This window comes from Lynx rufus, unplaced genomic scaffold (assembly GCF_022079265.1).
Source record: "Lynx rufus isolate CCGP_SWC_20201006 ecotype Redwood Valley unplaced genomic scaffold, mLynRuf1.p SCAF_15, whole genome shotgun sequence".
Lineage (NCBI taxonomy): Eukaryota > Metazoa > Chordata > Mammalia > Carnivora > Felidae > Lynx > Lynx rufus.
In genome coordinates, this window is record NW_025814829.1 from 19,762,057 (window position 1) to 19,785,321 (window position 23,265).

At 45.3% G+C, this 23,265-nt stretch overlaps 1 protein-coding gene across 1 annotated transcript in view; it reads left to right on the top strand.

The window, feature by feature from the left end:
* Positions 1-5,881: 5,881 nt before the first annotated feature.
* The window catches only part of PM20D1 (peptidase M20 domain containing 1), a 28,232-nt gene continuing 10,848 nt past the window's right edge, over positions 5,882-23,265 (top strand). Inside the window, exons 1-9 of the mRNA XM_047076436.1 lie at positions 5,882-6,050; positions 15,644-15,730; positions 18,237-18,469; positions 18,878-18,964; positions 20,050-20,183; positions 20,363-20,482; positions 21,187-21,262; positions 21,634-21,695; positions 21,943-22,021. Of these exons, the coding sequence (XP_046932392.1) occupies positions 5,882-6,050; positions 15,644-15,730; positions 18,237-18,469; positions 18,878-18,964; positions 20,050-20,183; positions 20,363-20,482; positions 21,187-21,262; positions 21,634-21,695; positions 21,943-22,021 (1,047 nt within the window). The remainder of the gene's footprint in view (positions 6,051-15,643; positions 15,731-18,236; positions 18,470-18,877; positions 18,965-20,049; positions 20,184-20,362; positions 20,483-21,186; positions 21,263-21,633; positions 21,696-21,942; positions 22,022-23,265) is intronic.

Here is a 23,265-nt window from a genome sequence, read left to right on the forward strand (position 1 = left end):
CACATCACCCCACTGGGTGCAGAATGTGGCAAAGGGCTGATCCAGATTGGGTCTTCCTCCGCGGGGTCCCTTAATAAACTCAGGACCTGAGGTCATCCTCTTCTAGGGCAGATGAGAAGAGGGGTACATTTTCCATGTATGTGAGGAGGTCATAGAGGAACCTGACTGTTGACTTGAAAATAAATAGATCGCACGTGCAAGTGTGTGGGGAAATTTCCATGGAAGTGCACAGAAAACCTTTCGGCCTTCTCCCCACTGCTTCTCTCAAGCTCCTTCAACTCAATGACCCTGCCCAACAGGTTGGGCTGGCCCAGCCTGAAAAAAGCTTCCCAATTCCTAACTTCAGCCTGACCTGTGTTGTGTGTCTGTGTGTTGAGTGAGCCGGTCAGCTAGCGAGTCTTTAGAGTTAAAGGAGAAGGTGCTGGCAAAGAGCCAACAGATTCTTGGCCTTCAAGCACTGCTTCTCTGTGATTTCATTATGCCATCTGGCTGCCAATGGAACTCAAAATTTGGAAGGCGGAAGACAATGTTATCTGGGATTCACCGTGCCCAGCACCCGAAGTGCCAAATTCCAGGAGGACAAGAATTTTAGCCAATGACAACTCACCCTCCCCTACTCCACCTCCTTCAAAGTCCAACTGGGGCCCAGGAGGTGGGGGAAGGTCACAGAGCCTCGAGACACCCCAAGTAGAGGGGTCCTTTGAACCAAGTGTCTAGACGGTGGAGGTAAAATTGGAAACACATAGGGGAGAGGGAGACATTGAAGAAAACTTCACCGTTGGAATACTTTGAAAAGAACACAAGCAAATTCAAACAGACCACTCTCTGGACACGAGTGAGGCAGAAAAGGAGGGCAAGGTGATGAAATAATCCAGAATTTCAATACTTTTGAATGTTCTTAGTGATACTGACTTGTGATGATGGGGTTCCCAGGGAAGACCGGGGACTCGAGATGTTTGTGTAATTTATTTAATTTAAACAGCATTCTCCTTTTGTTCATTTTGGTAATAAAGTGGTTTTGAAATATGAATAAATGCATGTGTTTGGATGGCTTTACAGCAAGGCAAAGCAAATCACCTCCAGAGAAAGCTGACCTTGCTTTGAACTGTCCTACAGGGAAACAAGGAGCTAAGACAAATCCACCAACACGATGGAAGATTTCAGTACATTTCTCTCACTGTTGATAAATCATATGGATTAAAAAAAAAAAGCGTGGTATGACAGAGTTAAACAGCAAAGTAAACAATCTTGATCTAATGGACATGTATTGAATGGTGCACACAATTAAAATGTATATTTCTTAAGTACACATGAAGTACTTACAAAAGTTGATCATAGTCTAGGCTTTAAAGCATTTTTCAGCAATTTCAAGGAATAAGTATCCTTCCACAGTCTCTAACCACAATGCATTGAAGTTAAAAATCAATTACAAAAGATAACTTGCACCAAAAAATACACATTTAGAATTTTAAAAAATACTTCTAAATAACTCAGAGTCAAAAAAGAGATAATATGGAAAATTAAAAACACTCAGACTTAAACAATAATGAAATGCTACGTACCAAAACTATGCAAGGAGCACCTTGCTGGCTGGGTCGGTAGAACATGCAACTCTTGATCTCCGAGTTGTGGGTTCAAGCCCCACGTTGGGCATGGAGATTACTTAAAAATAATAAATCTTAAAAAAAAAACAAACCTGCCGGGAATAGTGCTTTGAAGAAAATGTATAGTCTTTAATGTTTCCACTAGAAAAGAAAAAAGATGGGGCACCTAGCTGGCTCAGTCGGTGGAGCGTATGATTCTTGATCACCGGACTGTCGGTTGGAGATACACTTTGGGTGCAGCGATTACTTAAAAATAAAACCTTTAAAAAAGAAAAGAAAAGAAAAAAGATGAAAATTAGTGAACCAGATGTTCAACCATGGTAGTTAGAAAAAGAAAACCAATTCAAAGAAAGCAAAGGGGAAAAGATAGTAACAATGGTATAGCTAACATTTCTTGAGTGGTTACTATAAGCTATGCACTCCTCCAAGTACATACTAATTCTCCAAGCACATACTCACTCATGGATGAGGAAACTGAGAGTCAGAAAGGTTAAGTAAGTTTCCCACTCAACACAACTCCATGAACATGAAGGAGCTTAAGATTTCAACCCAAGCAATCGGGCTCCAGAGCTTAAATTCTTAACTACTACAACGTTGAAAACTTAAGGAAATGAATAAATCACTAATAAAATATGATGTACCAAAGTGGACTCAAAAAAACAAACAAACAAAAAAAGATTGGAGGAGGGTCACTCCTTTAATAGTTTAAATTTAGTAGAAATACACGTCGCTCTCTCTCTCTCTCTCTCAGTACAAATAACCCCAAAGGTAGACAGGCAAGAGCTTGTCTAGTGGTTCCACGAGGCTCCCCAGGGACTAAGGCTACTTCCAGCTCAGCTCTCTGCCCTCCCTTGGTATAGAACTCACCATCATGGCCCAACATGGTTGCTAGAACCAGGGTCATCACATCTGAGCAGGGAGGGAGGGATTTATAAAGAGCGTGTCCATAAAAACAATTCCTTGAATCACATGCAACACTTCTGCTTCTCTTCCATTCTCCAGACGCGGTCACATGGGGAAATCCAGCTGCAAGGGCCTGGGAAATGCAGTCTTTCAGCTGGGTATCAGTACACTGAGCTAAAACTCAGGATTCTTGTTAGAAAAAAAGGAGAATGGATGTTGGGGGCGGTTAGAAATATCTACTATATTCTCTAATTAGATATCTGAGGCTACTATACCCTTGATATCAAATCCACAAAAGGACATTATAAAAAAGAAAAACTATAGCCCAATCCAATTCATAAACAGAATTGCAAGAATCCAGTAGGGATTTATCTGAGTAGGATTTATCCCAGGAATGTCAGAGTGGTTTACATTTTTAAAATTTATTAATGTGATTCACTATATTAACAGACTAAGGGAGAAACATGTTCTACCTGATATGGAGACATATTTTAAAGCGATAGTAATTAAGATAGTCATATTAGCATAGAAATAAACAAGCAACCAATACAAAAAAAAAAAAATAGGAAGCCCAATTACAGGACCATTCATGTCTGAAAACATAGTAAATGACAGAGTCAGCACTACAGATCTTTGAGGAAAGGATAGACTATTTAATGACTTGTTCTGGGAAAATTGGTTATCTAATTGGAAAAATAAAGTAAAATTAGACCCTGACGTTATACTATTTACAAAAAGTCAATTCCAGACAGATTAAGAACTTTACGCTAAAAGGTAAAAGTTTAAACCTTTAAAAAGATAACATATTAAGACATGTTTATGACTTTGAAATACAGACTTATTATATAAGAGAACAAAAAGTACTACTGATTTAAAACACTAACAAATTCTGGGAATGCAAGCTGGTGCAGTCACTCAGGAAAACAGTGTGGAGGTTCCTCAAAAAGCTAAAAATAGAACTGCCCTACGACCCAGCAATTGCACTACTAGGTATTTATCCAAGCGATACAGGTGGCTGTTTCGAAGGGACCCATGCATCCCCGTGTTTATAGCAGCACTATCGACAATAGCCAAAGTATGGAAAGAGCCCAAATGTCCATTGACAGATAAATGGATAAAGAAGATGTGGTATATATATACAATGGAATATTTTTTTCTATATACAATGGAATATTACTTGGAAATCAAGAAGAATGAAACCTTGCCGTTTGCAACTATGTGGATGGACCTGGAGGGTATTATGCTAAGTGAAATTAGTCAGAGAAAGACAAATATCATATGACTTCACTCATATGAGGTCTTTAAGAGACAAAACAGATGAACATAAGGGAAGGGAAACAAAAATCACATAAAAACAGGGAGGGGGACAAAACAGAAGAGACTCATATATGGAGAACAAAACGAGGGTCACTGGAGGGGTTGTGGGAGGGGGGATGGGCTAAACAGGTAAGGGGCATTAAGGAATCTACTTCTGAAATCATTGTTTCACTATATGCTAACTAATTTGGATGTAAATTTGAAAAAATAAAAAATATTCTGCCAACGTTCACACTTATAAAAACTCATTTCAACTCAGGGCGTCTGGGTGGTTCTGTTGATTTAAGTGTACGTCTCTTGATTTTGGCTCAGGTCATGATCTCCCAGTTTGTAGGATCAAGTCCCATGTTGGACTCCTTGCTGAGCACGGAGCCTGCTTGGGATTCTCTCTCTTTTTCCATCTGTCCCTCTCTCACACGCACTCTCTCGCTCTCAAAAAACTAAATGAATAAAATAACTCATTTCAACTCTACTTTTAATGTTCTATCTTAGGCTGGGTGGTGAATACAGAAATGTTCATTATATTACTCTTTTTTTTAATTTTTTTAAATGCTTATTTATTTTTTTAGAGAATGAGAGACAGAGCAGAAGCAGGGGAGGGGCAGAGAGAGAGGGAGACACAGAATCAGAAGCAGACTCCAGGCTCTGAGCTGTCAGCACAGAGCCCCATGCAGGGCTCGAACCCACGAACAATGAGATCATGACCTGAGCCGAAGTGGGGCTCTCAACTGACTGAGCCACCCAGGCGCCCTACATTATATTACTCTTTACACCTTTCTGTATGTGTGACATGTTTCATAATACTGGTTTGTTTTTTTTAAAGTTTATTTATTTATTTTGAGAGAGACAGATCGCCAGCTGAGCCAGGAGGGGCAGAGAGAGGGAGGGAGGGAGAATCCCAAGAAGGTCCTCAGGTGTGAGCTCAGAGCCAGACATGGGGCTGGAACTCACTAAATTGTGAGATCATGACCTGAGCCAAATCAAGAGTCCAGCACTTAACCACTGAGCCACCCAGGCACTCCCATAATACTGTTTTTAGATTGTTACTCAAAAGTAAATACATGATTGTAGTTTTTCTGGGGAGGGCCATGTTTTGTTTTGTTTTGTTTAAATAGGATTACTGAAAGGGGCAAAGTACTCCCTCTCTGAGCTTTGGCAAACACCAGGAGTGTGAATTTGCAGCTTTGGTCATGAGTAACTATGCAGCCCTACTATTGATTTTTTTCCTAGAAAATTCTAAAATATGTGACTGGTGACAGATCAAATTGTATCAAGGGATCTGAAAGGAATGGTTTCTTCTGGTTCCAACAAATCTAATTTTATTATCTGTGTCTTTAAGATTTGTTTTTTTTTTTCCCAAAATGATCCTGTATCCTGAATAGCTATGAAATCTCATTTTATTAAATACACCAAAATTATTAACACATAATCTTTCTCAAAATCCTTCAGTCTTGAGGTATTTGCCTAGAGTTGCAAAAATGCACTAACATTAATATCAAAAACACTTTCAGTGAATTGCTAAATAGGAGCAAGGCCTCTGAATTGATCATCCAAAGCAATGTCTATAGATGGAGTAATACTGTTTCAATCTCAGAGTAAAGAAAGCCAGGGGCCCCGCAGAGCTCCAACACAGAATCTGGGGGGATGGTAATCAAGTCCTGAATTTCAGAAGTGAGAAGCAGATTAAGGTCTGGTACGCTTTGTTCATTTTATTTTCCCTTTTCCCCCTTCGGTTTGACTTCTCATAGAGTGACCAGGGATTTCTGAGTATCTCAAAGCAGATCAAGCGCAGATAAACCCTGACGTTTAACCGGAGCCCTCACCTCTACCCTACTTTTGCCTGTCCCAGGCGAAGAAACCACAACTCCCAAAAGACCCTGCGGCTCTGGGCGGAGCCTTCCCGTGAATTGGTGTTCCATAGCCCCAGGCAAGCGACGATTGGTCAGGTCTGGGAATAGGGTGGGGCTAAGGCAGCTGTGGTAATTGGAGCGGTGACTGGACGACCTACGCGGGCTAGTCGTTCAGGTCCAAACTCCAGCTGCAGACTGGAGAGAGGCATGGCTCCACAGTGTGTTTGCGTGCTGGCCCTGGCGGCTGTGCTGCTGCTGGGTATCTCCACAATGTCCAGATCGAAGGGCCTGGGGGGCCAGAAGCATCAGAGGGCGTCGCAAATCCCTTCTCAGTTCAGCCAAGGCGAGCGCGTTGCGATGAAGGAAGCGCTGAAAGGTGAGCCTGGGCCTCTTCGCCCACCTATGTCAGATACAGGTCCCTCTCTCCTTGGGCCAATCTGTGCCTCCCCACTTCTACGGCACTGGGTCCGCCATTGGAACTGGAGTTCCGCCACACGCCCCAAGCCAACCCTAGCCCGCGTCCCAGCACCTCGTCCCCAGACTTGCCGATGACACTCTTGCCCCAGACCTGGCTTCTGCGGACTCTGGTGTTCCCTGCCTAGCCTGGAACCTTTCTTAGCTCCACCCTCGTCCCTGTGGCCTTGGCCTTCACCCTGGCCAATACTCTCTGTCTCAGTATTGCAATAGATTTTATTGTACTTTTAACCTTCGAAAGTTTTCACTTCTGTTAAATCTCTGCAATATCTTAAGATAAGACTAAAGTATCTTAATCTTATCTACAGAGGAGGGAAATTGAAGCTTAGGTCAATTAAATGAACTTCCCCAGGGACCCCACAGCAAGGAGTGAGCACTGGATGATAACACCTATGGCTTGTAGGATCCTCCCAGCTCCAGATGACTCCAAAAAGGGGTGTGGGGTGTTCCAAACTTCCTCTCCTGATTAAAAGACGCCTTTCCCCTAGACCTCAAACCAAGGTTAAAAACTCATTTGCTTTCTCAGTCTGCATTTTCTGGGAGAAAAAAAAGGAAAGTTTCTGTTGAGTGCTAGATCCTATGGGATAATGAACATCCTTCCTCACCACTGGGCTTAGCTCCAGTCTTTTCCCTTTCAATAAGTAGTGGATCAAAAGAAACTGCCTACATAAACATGTGCAGGCAGATTCAGGGACCAAAAGCTAACCCCTGTGGTTGAATATATATTGTGCATGTGCTTGAGCGATTGGCCAGGAGTCAGAGTAGAGCTTTCCCAAAGCACAGCACGAATAGTTAGTTCTCTGAAAGCCAGTGGACAGCTGCTCACCAGAGTCTCTTTACCCAGAAGAAAGCAAAAAGCTTTCTTATTTAAAGAACCCAAAGTAGAGACCTTATAGCCACATGGCTATATGGCCTACGTATACTTATATGGCATACACACACACACACACACACGCACACACACACAACTATATAGCCACATGCCTCCTGCTCCAACTCTGAGCACTTGAGTTCAGATTTTGAGTTTGCCTCATACAGGTTCATCTTTTTGAAACTTGACTTCTCCATCTATGTGTTGGGCTGTGATGTAGAGTTGATCCTTAGAAAAACTGATTCCAGAGGTGTGAGAAATAAGCCCACTGACCCAAAGGAGGGACACGGAGGCTTAGAGGGGAGTGAGGTGAGGCTTTAGTCAATATTCTTGCAAGAGCGGGTGTCTGATGGACAGACACACCGGGGCAGTTATGCAGGCAATTTTATCTCCTACTGCGCAACTCTCTCCACTGATTCCTCATTGGCTGAGTACTACAGAGGTTATAGCCTTACCCGGAAGTCACCTATGCCCACATAAGACAAAAAGTCTGATTGGAACAAATGTACATTCCTCGAGGTGACACAGACTTCAGTTCTTTGGTGCATGCTCATTGCCAAGCCGTGAAATGGGGGGGGGGGGGTGGGGAAGAAGAACCAGGAAGTGAAGTGTCTAAGGGTTTGGGACTCGGTGAGGGGGGGCGGTTCATACATGTTTCCAATAGGTTGTAAACCTATTGTTAATTCACAGCACAGTTTTTATTTCATATTTCTGAAAATGAATCATCTCACTTCTCACAATCCCTCTTCTAAGTGGATTCCATTTTCATTTATAGGTTATTTTGGGCACAAGGCACACACGTTTGTTTCTTTTTTTTTTTCTTTTATTTTTTTAAATTTGCATCCAAATTAGTTAGCGTATAGTGAAACAATGATTTCAGGAGTAGATTCCTTAGTGCCCCTTACCCATTTAGACCATCTCCCCTCCCACAACCCCTCCTGTAACCTTCTGTTTGTTCTCCATATTTACGAGTCTCTCCTGTTTTGTCCCCCTCCCTGTTTTTATATGATTTTTGTTTCCCTTTCCTTATGTTCATCTGTTTTGTCCCTTAAAGTCCTCATATGAGTGAAATCATATGATTTTTGTCTTTCTCTGACTGACTAATTTCACTTAGCATAATACCCTCCAGGTCCATCCACGTAGTTGCAAATGGCAAGATTTCATTCTTTCTGATTGCCGAGTAATACTCCACTGCCTATATATACCACATCTTCTTTATCCATTCATCTATCGATGGGCATTTGGGCTCTTTCCATACTTTAGCTATTGTCGATAGTGCTGCTATAAACATGGGGGTGCATTGGTCCCTTCGAAACAGGACACCTGTATCCCTTGGATAAATACCTAGTACTGCAATTACTGGATCGTGAGGTAGTTCTATTTTTAGTTTTTTTGAGGAAACTCCATACTGTTTTCCAGAGTGACTGCACCAGCTTGCATTCCCACAGATGTTTGTTTCTTAAGAGGAATCTTAAGATTGCTCCCAGGATTGTTCCAAAATGTGTTTGTTTGTTTGTTTGTTTGTTTGTTTGTTTTCCACCCAGGGACCTCAAGTCCTAATCTTTTCCCTCTCTGCCTACTGAATCCTATCTTTTCTATCATATTCCCCCCCCCCTTCGAAAACGTGACTCCTAACTGCCATTAGGGATTGGGACGACAACCGATCTTAACTGCTTCCTGCTGAAAGGGGGGGATGACAGGGGTATGGCAGTGAGGGCAGGTTCAGAAGTCCATCCAGAGGTCCAAAATAATGGAAAAGTATTTGGAATGTCTGGGCTAGCAAAATCTTCTTATTTTTCTGATACATGCAACAGCTTCTACAAATGACATACAAAAAGATTATTAGACTAACAAGCATTAATATTCCAAATGCAATGTCTCTTAGGGAGGAGGTCACACTATGGGAAGATGCATTGTAGCCATCCACAAAGTCCCTGACCTGTCTGGTCTTTTTGTTTTTTTAATTTAAGTATAGCTTTTCTTCCCTCTTCCATATTTATTTGGATCTTGTGATATTGTTACTTAGAATAGTTAAGCATTTGAACTCGTTTTTGGTTCTCAACCCTCAAATCTTCCTTTGGCCTTCCGATTTCCAAGGAACAACTCCATGAGGTGTATTCAATTTTACCTCAAGGAAAAATTGATCTTCTATATCCAGATTACTGTACGTTTAGACAACTGTTTATCTGTCCTGGAGCTAGTAACACTATAGTCCCTAATTCAGTCATAATTGTCTCTTTCTAGCAAGGGAGTGGGCCTCTCTGGCATTATCAAAAAAAATGTGGAAAAAAAAGTCTCCCCATATGCACCCCGGTGGCTGAGAGAAACGTTTCGTCAGAAGTTTTCTGGAGACACTGTAATATGCCGTGTTTGGACGGCTGTGGCCGGGAGTGGAAAGGAGGGACACAAAAGGTGATTCCAGTGTCAAGAAGGAAATCAACCCGTTTCCGTTTTCCTTCTGCTTCCACAGTTACCCAAGGCTCTGGATTTCCAACAGTTGGTTCAAAGGGAGCCACCGTGAAGAACCCCAGGCCCATCAGTCTCTTTCAGGGACACTGGTTATCTGAGCCCTTGCAGACTGAGGTCCCCAAGGGCATTCAGATTTTCCAGTGGATGTCTCCACACAAGGGGCATGGCTTATGGGGTTTCGACTTCTGTTGTCCCCTCTGACATTCTTGTTTCCGGTGCCGTGATCGGCCACATAAATGGCACTTGGTGCCAGAACCTCGGGATGTCTAATCTGACCTAGTGCATAAGGCCACGACTACGGCCTTAGATATTTTTTAAGCCTCCTTTCTTGTTCCTTATTCTCCTCTCTATCTCAGTTGTAATATGCCCAATTGGTAGCTCGTAAGAGCTTCTCCAGGGTCCCTTCCGGGCCAACAGCCAATTTTTGCAGCTTCTTTCAAACACCTGGGGCCGATTGAGTGACAAATTTGTCCTTTAGAATCGTCTCAGCTTCGGGGGGTATCAGGGAGATAGCCGTATATTTAACTTTAACCTTTCCAGGAAGGCCACCAGGCTGTCATCCTGTGTCTGTAAAATGGTGGCTAACTTAGCATAATTTAAGGGTTTAACCTTAGATTTCCTTACCCACAAAGCTTGGAAGTGGCAGCAATAGCCTTCTCCAATGGGACTATCATAGTCCCAGTTAGGGTCTTGGGGCAGAACTGCCTGAACCCCAGTAGGGAACTGGGAGTCCCTATAGGACCTCCAGTCCCGTGAGAATTAAGGAGTTGCTCATCCCCATATCTCTCGGCTGCTGGCAAAACATCACGCTTTTCTGTCTCACGAAGAGTCTAAATCAATAAAAGCATTGTATCTTTACGAGTCAACTCAAAAACATACCTAATATTCTGAAAAGCCTCTATATACTTATCTGGATCATCAGAAAATTTACCTATTCTTTTACCTGTCTTAAGTCATGCAATGAAAAGGTTTCTTGTAAATCTTATCTTGGTGGTGCCTTCCCGTGTTTCTCCTTCCAGCACTCTAGCTTCTTGTGGTGGCAACACACCTGCTACCTTACGGGGAGGGCCTGGCTAAGGTGGGCAGTAGGGAGCAGAAGTGCACGTTTTTAAGTCTAGATCAAGGTCCCGAGGAGAAGAAGGTTGGGGTAGAAGACTTCCCTTCCTCCTTTTCTAGGTCTGCTTTGGGTACGGGCAAGGGGACGTTAGTTCCCTCGCTTCATCATTGTGAACCCTCGGAAAGAGTTGCCCATAAGGCCAGGATCGACCTTACGCATATCTCGATTTTCTCTTAAGGTCCCCAGAACACTGAACATAGGAGATTTCCCCCCGTTTTCCCTCACGTTTGCAAAACAGGTCAAACTGTAGCATAGCATTACAATTGATATTTCCCTATGGCCGGCAGATTTCCTCCTCCAGTTTGTATTGGGGCCAAGCCTTGGTGCAAAAGAAAATGAATCACTTTTTCTTTAGGGTTTGTGGATCAAAATCATCCCAGTTTTTCCGAATACATCCCAAAGGAACATTGGCCTTGGTTAGGGGTTTGCCCATCTATAGGAAAAAGAAGGAAAAGGCATCCCTTATCTCAATTTCCTATAGCTAGCCGGGAGAAACCTCATCTTGACTCTGACTGCTGGCCAGCAGAAGCCTCATCCGTAGGCCCCATGTTTTGGCTGGCTATCCAACTGGAGTCGAAAGTCCTGTCAGTCTTGCGAGGTGCTGGGAGTACTTGCTCTTACCCAGCCATGACCCTACCACCGAGAGTTGACCCGTCTTCCCTGGTTTCTCCTACCCCTCCAGTTTCCTCCCTGTGGGACTTTGGGGGTATTGACTATGACCAAGCAAGATTCCCTTGGTTGTCGAGGGATGCATTAATTTTATTTTGGCCCAACAGAAATTTACATATCAATCATAATAAAGCTGTTCCTCTTTACAATATATTTTAAAAGGCTGGCAAAAACCTTTTCCTAAGGATAAAATCGGGCCTTGAGGGGGGCTCAAAGGCCCAAAGCCAAGGTCTATTCCCTTGCCTTTTTTTTTTCCAGCAACGCCCACACAAATATGTTCTAGCCATGTGGGTTTCCATTTAAAGTCACTAGATTGGTACAAGTCGGCACACACTGGGCTAAGTGTAGCCAAATGACTGCCATGTATCCCGGTAAAAGCCCTTCATGTGTCGCCCCTCACATGACACAGGCACCCATTCCTCCGCCCTGCAGAAACAACACACATGCGGAGCATTTGGAGGCCGCCAGTGAGGACACTGCTTCCATCTGCCCAGCCTTTGGATCAAAAGAGGGGCGATTTCAACCAAGGCTTGAGCAAAACAAGTCAAAAGAGAGAGCTGCCCTGCCCTTTTGGTTCAAATCATAGTCCTTTCCATCTTTTTGGGCAGACAAAAGGAAGGAGTTTCGGCAGCTGCTTGGGAGTACCGCTTAAAGACTCCCTCCTAGTGTAGACTAACCACAGACAACTGGCTCTAATTATCATAGTCATTAACCCAGGAAATGAATGAGAGAGACACCCCCACATACAGCTCCTCCAGCAACCTCGGTTTTTTTGGAGGCCTGTTTAGACAATCATCCAATATATCAAGAGGGAGTTTACTAGCCAAACACATTTGGGCAAACACGTTCCTCAAAAGGCCCTCAGTTCTGGATCCTCATGTAGGGCCAGAAAGCCTGGACACGGGGTACCTCAGTCCATTTGCCCTGTTTCTTACAGAAGAGGTCTGTATTAAAATTAGTGTCCCGTTAATTTACTTCATCTCCTAAGGAGTGTTGACCGACCCCAGTATTACAAAAGATCAGTTTTTTGTTTTCTGTTTTGTTTTGTTTTTTAGATCTTGCAATCTGAACTGATTCCAGTGCGTTAAAAGGCATCCCAAGGGAGAGTCCTTGGTGACTGAAGAAGATCCCTTGTTTCCTCAGTTTCAGAGACTATAATCCCTTTCCTCCAGTGTACTAGAACTTGTCATTCACATAAAGGGCCCTATAGATCAGTCTTCCTCTAAGCCAAAAAACAGATGGCCCTTTAATTGGGTCTTTAGTCCAAACAAAACAGCAGAATTTGATCATTTTATGTTTGTCCTTATTCCTTATACAAGGAGTGTCCTCCCAGTACCATAACGTTCACCCCAGCAGACTATCTGGGGGAATCCGAAGAGACCCGCCTCTTTCTGGGTGTCTCTTCCCTTACCCCTAAGCCTGGAGTTTTTGTTCCTCATCCTCCACCAGGCTAGTTCCTGCCCCTGAGTTTCCCTGGGGTGCTCAATCCCCCTTAATGGAGGCTTCTCGCACTTTCCAGAACCGACTGCATCTGTCGCCAGCCGTTTCCATTGCGGGAGAATGGAACCATGGATAGAGACTCCTCATTCCCTTCGTATCTGGGATATGTCTCAGTCACACACACTCAGTCTCTGAGGATTTCCCAACCCCCAAAGCAGTACTTACTGATGGGGTTTTGGGGTGATAGTGGGGTGGCCTGGAGCCAATGACCAAGGAAGAATTCTTGAAGACGTCTTTGGTGCACAAAAGTAATTTTATTAAAGCACAGGGATAGGACCCATGGGCAGGAAGAGCTGCACTGGGGTTGTGACAGGTAACTGATTGTATACTCTCAGGTTGGGAAGGGGTTAGGGACAGTGTAGTAAGTCTCTAAGGAATTTTGGAAGCAAGGTTTCCAGGACCTTGAGGGGCTAGCTACTGTTAGAAAAATCACCATTTATTACCATTTAGTAAAACCTCAGTCATGAGACCCTTCAGGTGTCCATCAGGGGACCATAAGCTTGGAGTATGATTCCCAGCATATATCTTGGGGGGAGTTGAGATAAAGGAAGTTTCCAAAGGAATTTTTATGTATTAGACTTACAGGACCCTGGGAGGTCAGGATAATGTTGGGCCAAGATTGTCTTTTGCTTCTAACAAAGTGTCATCATCGAGGCAGCTGAGCTCCTAGAAAGACGTCACTGCCTGTTTCAAGGACTTGTCAATGGACTGTAGGCAGTAAGGGAATTTAATTTTTCACTTGCCTTTGTTTCCCACATCACCATGGCAAGCACTTATACCCCCTTACATCTTGATGAGGGTGAAATTAGGGCTCCAGGAATTGGAGTCTATAGGTTTCTGGAGATTCGGCTATGGATCAGATAGCCTTTTTCTTGCAGTTTACTAAGTTATCTATAAACTGAAGGAGACTCCTGTCTTGCATGACTGTGATCTCTATTAATCATTTGCTTCCTTTCCTTTCCCGTTCTTGGGCCACCAGGAGTGTCCAAGAAATATCACACATACTCCACGGGACGGTGGGGGGCGGGCCGTACTGTTAGCCTGTACTTTGCCCTCAGCTGGCCCCACGCTCCCTCATCACTTATATTCCAATTTTCCTACCTTGGTCCATGCACGGAGTCACCAGGTCACCACAATGTCTTTTACCCTTTTCCCAGCATCACTTCTTCTGCCTCCAAAGGTAAAAATTCTCGGGTGCCATGGATCCTGCCAGAGGTCAGGGCCCTCCCACAGAAAGGCCACCCAAACCGGGGTGGGGCACATCTCCCCTGTCACAGGAGGACCTGGACCCCGTGGGTCCAGGTGAATCCCAGACAGCCCCCAAATATGAGAAATGGGCCTACTCACTCAGTCAAAGGAGGGACACAGAGACTCGGAGCAGAATGAAGTGAGACTTTAATCAATGTTCGTGTAAGAGTGGGTGTCTGATGGGCCCGCACACTTGGGGCAGTTACTGCAGGCAATTTATCTCCTAGCGTGCAATTCCCTGCCCTGATTCCTCATCGGCTGAGTACTACAGAAGTTACAGTCTTACCCAGAAGTCACCTATGCCCACGTAAGGCGAAAAGGAGTCTGATTGGAACAAATGTACATTCCTCGAGGTGATGCAGAGACTTGAGTTCTTTTGGCACATGCTCATTGCAAAGCCCGTGAAATGGAGAAGGGAAGCAGAACCAGGAAGTGAAGTGTCTAAGGGTTTGGGACTCCATTGTTGGGGGGGCGGGGGGGGGCGGGTCATTCAAGTTTCCAATAGGTTGTAGACCTATTGTTAACTGGACAGCACAGCTTTTATTTGGTACTTCTGAAAACGAATCATTTCACTTCTCACAAGAGATGAGTTTGTCTTCCATAGGCCTTCCCTTGACAAATACACTGCCTAGGTGCTTTTGCTCTTCCCACCGTGTGTTGGGATATCTAATAAAACATTCTCATAATTTATTGTGTTTCCCCTCCCATTGGTGTTTACGTATAATAATGGAACTCTACAGTGTAAAGCCTTCATGGCTCAAAAGGATAAGCCTAATGACAATTAGGTAAATATTTGGGTAACATGGATGAGACTATTCAGGACTAAGGAGTTTGGGAACTTCTAAATCTACCACTTCCCAGGCATCATGTGCCCAAAAAAGCTGGCCTTGGCTGAGCGATCAGTTAGACTCCGGATGAGCCAGTCCATGAGGAACAAGCTTCCTCATTCATGTAGGAACCCAGGATAGCGGGCTCCTCTGGTTCATCAAAGGGATGATGGTTTCAGAGGCAGAGTGAGACTTAGAAGCAATTTATAGCAGCTTCCTACTTAAGGTTAGGGTCCAAAATCTACTCCAGACCATCTCCCCTACCCCTATCTTGAACTTTATTTTCTTTTAAGAATTTGGGGCGCCTGGGTGGCTCAGTCGGTTAAGCGGCCGACTTCGGCTCAGGTCATGATCTCGCGCTCCGTGAGTTCGAGCCCTGCGTCGGGCTCCGTGCCAACAGCTCGGAGCCTGGAGCCTGTTTCGGATTCTGTGCCTCCCTCTCTCTGACCCTCCCCCGTTCATGCTCTGTCTCTCTCTGTCTCAAAAAATAAATAAACGTTAAAAAAATATTTTAAAAGAATTGTATTAGCCTAACCAAACACAAACCACCTGGGTTGAAATCCCAGTTCTGCTGCTTGTCTCAGGACAGTCCTGAGCAGCTCACCTAATGCCTGTAAGCTTATTTTCTCACTGCAGAATTAGGGAAAATAGCAGTGCCCCCCTTATAGGATTGTTCTGCCCTCCATAATAAGTTTGTGAATGCAAAAGAACTTTCTATGCACAGAGGGATATGGGAAAACGAATGGTTGTTATCATCTGTAACCTTCCATCTCTTGACTCCCTGACCCTGACAGGTGCCATCCACATTCCAACAGTGTCTTTTGGCCCCAAGGAGTTAAACACAACAGCCCTGGCTGAGTTTGGAGAATACATTCGTTCAGGTCAGCCACAAGCTGTGGAAGCCGGGCGGGGGGGGGGGCGGGGGGGCGCGGGGAGGGGGCAGTAGCCCTGGAGACATGATTCTTTTACAAGGTGATAAAGAGCTTCTTTTGTTACTGACCAGAGGACAGCCAAATTCTGTGGGCCTATTTTGAGTTTATACACCATGGGGAGGAATAGAAGGTCTCCAGGAGTCAGAACAGTGGCAGAGTACAGACCGTAGATTTATTTGGCCTTTGAAGGGGTCCCTGGGTGGCTCAGTCGGTTAAATGTCTGACTCTTGATTTAGGCTCAGGTCATGATCTCACAGTTCATGAGTTCAAGCCCGTGTCGGGCTCTGTGCTGGCAGCGTGGGGCCTGCTTGGGATTCTTTCTTTCTCTCCTTTTGCCTCTGCCCCTCACTTGCTAGTGCTCTCTCTATTTCTCAAAATAAATAAATATTTTTTTAAAAACCTTATTAGGGCACCTGGGTGGCTCAGTCGGTTGAGAGTCCAACTTCAGCTCAGGTCATGATCTCACGGTTCATGAGTTTGAGCCCCGTGTGGGGCTCTGTGCTGACAGCTCAGAGCCTGGAGCCTGTTTCAGATTCTGTGTTTCCCCCTCTCTCTGCCCCTCTCCCACTCACACTCTATCACTCTGTGTCTCTCAAAAATGAATAAACATTAAAAAAAATTGTTTTAACTTTATTGGAGCATCTGGATGGCTCAGTCGGTTAAGCATCTGACTTTGGCTCAGGTCACGATCTTGTGGTTCATGAGTTCAAGCCCCACATTGGTCTCTGTACTAACAGCTCAGAGCCTAGAGCCTGCTTCAGATTCTATGTCTCCCTCTCCTTCTACTTCTCCCTTCTCTCTCTCTCTCTCAAAAATAAATAAACATTAGGGGCGCCTGAGTGGCTTAGTCAGTTAAGCGTCCGATTTTGGCTCAGGTCGTGATCTCACAGTTTGTGGGTTTGAGCCCCATGTCTGGCTCTGTGCTGACAGCTCAGAACCTGGAGCCTGCTTTGGATTCTGTGTCTCCCTCTCTCTCTATCCCTCTCCCACTCACACTCTGTCTCTCTCTCAAAAATAAATAAATATTAAAAAATAAATAAAGAAATAAGTAAACATTAAAAAAAAGAAAAAAATTTATTTGGCCTTTGAAAAACTAAGACATGTAGCTAGTTGGGTTGGAGTTTGAACTCTCCCTATCTTTGCCCTAAATATGCATCAGTAAATAAATATGATGCAATCAAACGGTAGGGCTAGGAAAAGAAATAAAAGGCACAGCCTAAGAATAAGTAGGACCAGGAATTCCTTCTTCTGTGCAAGTTTCCAGAACTATACCCCATGTGCCTCCCACCCCTACCTCCATATACACCTATGTACACACCCCACCCACCCAGGCCCTTTCTTGGATTCTTTACTGCCCCATTTCTGAACTTTGAGTCAGTCAGCAACTTTCTGGCCTAGGTACTTGGCTGCACCCAGTAGTCCCTTCTCTACCACTACCTGTGACCTGAGTAATTGACCTTGAGAACATCCGCACCCTCAGGCAGAAGCATGGCTTTACGCCAGGCAGAACAATCTCTCCATATTTGCCATGTACAGTAAGAATATTATTTTTAAAAAAAGGTCTTTCTTCTTTTTTTTTTTTTTTGATATAAGGGTCGTGTTTGGTCCCAAGTAATTTGGATATCAGAGACTACTATATTTAAAATTTAACTGGGGCTCCTGGGTGACTTAGTCGGTTAGGCGTCCGTCTGACTTTGGATCAGGTCACGGCCTCATACTTCGTGAGTTCAAGCCCCACGTCGGGCTCTGTGCTGACAGCTCAGAGCCTGGCACCTGCTTCGGATTCTGTGTCTCCCTCTCTCTCTGTCCTTTCCTTGCTTGCTCTCTGTCTCTCTCTCAAAAATAAATAAACATTAAAAATAAATAAATAAATAAATAAATAAATAAAATCACACACCCCTAGCATCTGTATAACCCTGTAGCATATATTTGACATAACATGTTAGAGATCAGACCAAGTCAGATCTTGATCTTTTAGCTGTGATAATGATGGAATCTTGATGTGCACATTATTACATAGTAGTGGCACATTAAAAGATGAGGAAGAGGAATTTTAGAGATTGTCTCGGCAAATCAGAAATCAGACTGACTTTGTTCCAGAAGGCTTCCTAAAGGACGCTTATGTTTTTTTAAAAAGGGAGGGTGGCTCAGTTGGTTAAACGTCCGAGTTCGGCTCAGGTCACGATCTCACAGTTCATGGGTTCAAGCCCCATGTCGGGCTCTGTGCTGACAGCTCAGAGCCTGGAGCCTACTTTGGATTCTGTGTCTCCCTCTCTCTCTGCTCCTCCCCTGCTCTCACTCTGTCACTGTGTCTCTCAAAAATAAGTAAACATTCTAAAAAAGAATGTTTTTTAAAGGGACAGGGGTGCGCATTTTGTATCAAATGGTAGAAAAACCAAAGGCAATTGTTATATCTGGCTTTCTCTCTCGCTGCTTTTCATCCCTTTCCCTCTAGTCTTTCCTACAGTTTTCAAAACCAGCTTTGTCCAGCATGAAGTCATAGGAGAGTACAGTCACCTGTTCACCGTCCAAGGCTCAGATCCCAGCCTGCAGCCCTACATGCTTCTGGCTCACAGTGATGTGGTACCTGCCCCTGACGAAGGATGGGAGGTGCCCCCCTTCTCTGGGTTGGAGCGTGATGGCTTTATCCATGGCCGAGGCACACTGGACAACAAGAACTCTGTAATGGTGAAGCACTTTGTTCCCTTCGCCTTGGGGCCCTAAGGATTCGCCCAGGATGGTGAAGCTCTCGCCTGACCCCCGGGAGGCAGGAGGTTATGGTAGAAAAAACCTTAGCTCCAGGAGACGTGGGTTCTAGCCATCACTTCTCTCGGTCTTGATTTCTCAACTGGGAAATAAGGGCTAGAGTAGGTGATCTCCAGGGATCCTTGTAGCTCTGACAGCGACACATTTATCCTTTTCTCCAGGTGGTAAATGTTTTACGCAGAGCCACGCTTCCTCACATCGCATCCCCCAGGACCACTTGAGCTTGTTCTCTTTAAAGACAGTCTGTCTGATAGCACCGGTCCTGATGCAGGCAGCTGACTGTCGCCAATGCCCTGATACTCCTTCTTCCATTGTGCTTCTATCCCCCAGGCAATCCTGCAGGCTCTGGAGCTCCTGCTGCTCAGAAACTACATCCCCCGAAGATCTTTCTTCATTGCTCTGGGCCATGATGAGGAGGTAGAGCCTCCTTACCCCATAAACTATCTCTAGGACCCCTATTTGGAGTCGGGGGGGAAGGTGTTTAACTCTAGTCCAGCTTGCTTCCCAGCTGTAGGGTCTCCAGAATATGGTGTGGTGGTTTGCCACCTTCTCTAGGTATCTGTGTGCCAAAACTGTCTAAATCCCCTGACCAAGATGCAGATTCCCAGGCCCTGTGACGTAGATTTGAATTTGTTGTTACAAGACTTTATATTTTTTAGAGCAGTTTTAGGTTCACAGCAAAAATGAGAAGGTTGACAAATTTCCCTTACACCGCCTACCCACACACATGCACAGCCCCCGCCATAATCAACATTCCCACCAGAGTGGTATTTGTGACAGTTGATGAACCTACATTGACAACTTGTAATGACCCAAAGGCCTCGTTTACACTAAGGTTTACTCTTGGTGTACATTCTGTTGGTTTGGACAATTGTATAATGACACGTATCCACCATTTATAGTCTCTTACAGAGTAGTTTCACTGCCCTAAAAATCCTCTGTGCTCCATCTCTCCATCCCTCTCTCCCTCCCCCAACCCATGGAAACCACTGATCTTTTTAGTTTCTCCATAGTTTTGCCTTTTCCAGAATGTCATATAGTTGGACTCATACAGTATGTAGCCTTTTAAGGTTGCCTCCTTTCATTTAGTGATACTCATAGATCTGAATTTCTAACAGACTCCCTGGTAATATCTGAGGCGGGCAGGTGTTCCATCAGTGACACTGAGAAACACTGGTGTGCTAGAAAGAGAACCAACAGGGAGCAAGGAATCAATGTTTTATTTCCAGTGATGTCAGTTACTTTGACCTTGGGCCAGTCACCTCGTTCTGTGGGTCCCAGTCTCCTCATTTGTGAAATGAGGGCAATTTGGCCCTTTCAGCTGTGACATTCCAAGATTCTGTGAAGCAGGGTTGTGTAAGGCCCTTGCCCTCCCTCTCCCCCACCCCAAGAAGGAGACTGGGAAGGGAGGTTCTGGAGTGCCTAGCAATGCTGAATGGGTCTTCATTAGCTGTTGGAGGTCTGGCTGAGGAGCACTGTGGTTGTGGGTTCGATGTCTACAGATCTCAGGCCACAATGGGGCTCAGAAGATTGCAGCCCTGCTACAGGCAAGGGGTGTCCAGCTGGCCTTCATTGTGGACGAGGGTAACTTCATCTTGGATGGTTTCATTCCCAACCTCAAGAAGCCCTTTGCCATGTGAGTAAAGTACCCCATCCCCCCCGCCCCCACCTTGGAAGGTGTTCTCATCCCATTTCAGATGACCCCAGCCTGGTGTCTGTGGGCCATACTAAGACAACTCTTTCTTTTACCCCTCTTGCCCTGCCCCCCCAAGGGGGGAGGAAGTCAGGAGGGCCCTCTCTGATCCTCTCCTACAGCATTGCAGTCACAGAGAAGGGGGCAATTAATCTCATGCTGCAAGTAAACACGACTCCAGGCCACTCTTCAGCTCCTCCAAAGGAGACGACCATTGGTATCCTCGCAGCCGCCGTCAGCCGGTAAGCAACACCTGCCTCTGCCCCCTTGCCAGACTCGGGTTGGAAGACTTGGCGCTCTCCCACTTTGAGTTTGAAGGGGCTAAGCTGCCTGGCCTGAACCTGGGCTGAGAAGCCACGACGGGGGCCACAGAGAGGACAGAGCCACCAGTACCCAGGCGGGGGCTAGAGATCAGAAGAGGGTTTATCCATATCGCAAGCGAGAGCTGGCCAATAAAAGCTAGGTCAGGACACGAGGGCTGCAGGCCGCAGGTGAGCATTTCAGGGTCTCACCTCTGGCTGGGTTTTCTTAGCAAAGTGGGAAGATCTGTATTAAGTCAGTGAAATATGTAACCAATGATCTAGCAGTGTGTAAGGCTTTGTGCCCGTGATGGGCATACAATGGTGGAAAAAACGGACAGTCCCTTTCCAGAAGGAACTCACAGTTCACAGCAGAGACTGATAATTGTGCTACAGTGTGGTAGGTGACATGACAGTGGGGGTGCCTCCCTGGACTTGGTAGACAGGGGCAGCTTCTTCCGATGGACTAGAGGTGGTTCCATCTGTGCTTGGAGATCTCCAAATGGGTGGGTCGGTGGAGGTGATAGGAAGGTGAATGAGAGACATCCTCACCAGGCCTGTTGAAAAATCCTGTCTCCCTCCTTCTCTTCAGACCCCTCACCTTTGACTGGGGTTGGGGAAGTCTTGAGAACCCCATTCTCTTCTAGGCTGGAGCAGACACCAATGCCGAACATGTTTGGAAGCGGACTACTGAAAACGACATTGCAGGAACTGGCACATGAGGTGGGAGAAGGAGTCTCACACGCTCCTGGTCAGCTGTGGAAGGGGAAGAAAGGGTGGCCGAGGAGTAGCTTCTAGAGTAAGAGAAGGGCCCACTGCTGACCAGGGCTCTGCACGTGCTCACCTGTTTTCAGCCAGAGGCTGAGCCAAGGCTTAAAGATCTGGCTTGGTCCCAGGGCTTTAGTGCTTCTCTGAGACCCTAAGACCTGACACAACCAGGCACCCTTTGGGAACTTGTTCCCACCCATCCTGGAGGCTACCACTGAGGGCCCTCAAGGCAGATATAAAGCAGGGAGAGACCCAGGCCTCAGGTACAGTGACCCTGGTAGGCTGACGCCTCTGAGATCCCGCTGACCTGGTTCTTTCCCTTGCAGTTTCCCTTCCCTACCAATATAATCTTGAGCAACCTGTGGCTGTTTGGGCCCCTTGTAAGCAGGTAAAGTTTTCTCTTTCCTTCTCGCTCATCCTCCCCTCCCACCAGACCTACCCAGTCCCCACTCCTTGGCTTAACTGGGCTTGACTAATTATCCCTTAGCCACCAGATGCTACATCTAGTTCATATACAGGATGTCCCTCTTAGTCTTAAAGATCTCCAAGATTCAGGAAACTGGGTGCTCTTCAACCTGTTCTTTCTTCACATTAGATGGTTTTCCTATTGTCTGATCTTTGTCCTTTTGCTTTAGGTTAATAGAGAGGAATTACATAACCAATGCACTGGTCAGGACCACCACGGCACTCACCATGTTCAATGCAGGAGTCAAGGTAACATCTCCTGGATCCTCCCCTATACCTTTTCTTCACTGCCCACCCAGCCCTCTACCCTTTGGCTTTATCTCCTGTCTCCTTCTTCCTTCTCGGATTACAGTTTGAATAATAGGAAGGCCCAGTGCTGAATTGTACAATGATATCAGTTGGGTAAGCCACAAGAGCAGGTGTTCTAGCTGCGGTCCATAAACCCTCTGAAATTGCCAGGTTTTATATATGTGTATTTCGGGGGGTGTCCGTGGCCCCTCTCAGGTTCCTTGGGCCCGTACCCCTTCAAAAGCAACCATTACACTAGTATGAAGGAGGGTTGTTTGGGAGTTAATTTTTGTGAACTATACTCATTCAACGTGTTATACATTTACCTAGCATGTTGGTCACGTAGACTAAATATTCTAACATGTATACCATCAAGGCTCTTTTGATTGTTCTTCATCATACTTTGGAAGATTTATCCACCTAACAAATTTAATGAATGACTAATGTCTTTTCCCCTAGTGTTACCCTGTGTTGAAAGAGAGAAACTCACCTGCCATTTGTAAAATCTATGATAACATTCGTGATATATACAACACATAATATGTATACATTGTCATTTCCCAAAATACACTAAATAATGGGTAACCTTAGCAAACATAAATTCTATAAAGTTTACTCTCACAGTAATAGGTTTTGAGTGATTGTTTTTTTCCAAGAACTACTTTTTGGCAAACTGGTCTACTTCCATTTAGATTAGCCACTAAGGGGCATCTCTGTTTAAAGGAAGAAGCCATGGAGTGCCTGGGTGGCTCAGTCAGTCGAGTGTCCAACTCTTGATCTCAGCTCAGGTCTTGATCTCAGGGTCGTGAGTTCAAGGTCCACATTGGGCTCTGTGCTGGGTATGAAGCCTGTGAAAGAAGGAAAGGGAGGGAGGGAGAGACAGAAGGAAGGAGGGACGAAGGAAGTCACAGCCACACTGGTTAGCCTGGGCCTAGGCCTTTCTGAGAACTTGAGAGAAGTGACACCCTTCCAGTTACTACCAGTATCACCAGCACAACGTTAAGGAGTGCCGTTCACCTTGCACACAGTGTGGCCTTGCGGAGCTCTGGTAATCTGGGCCCAGGCTGAGCCTGGCACCCCAGTGAATTCCTGGCATGACTGACTGAAGCGTCCAGTGCGTCGGCCAGACCCGAGCTGTCTTCAGCTGCCTTAAAGTGTTCACCAGAATAACAGTACTGTGTCCTTGCATTTGAATCCCACTTTAT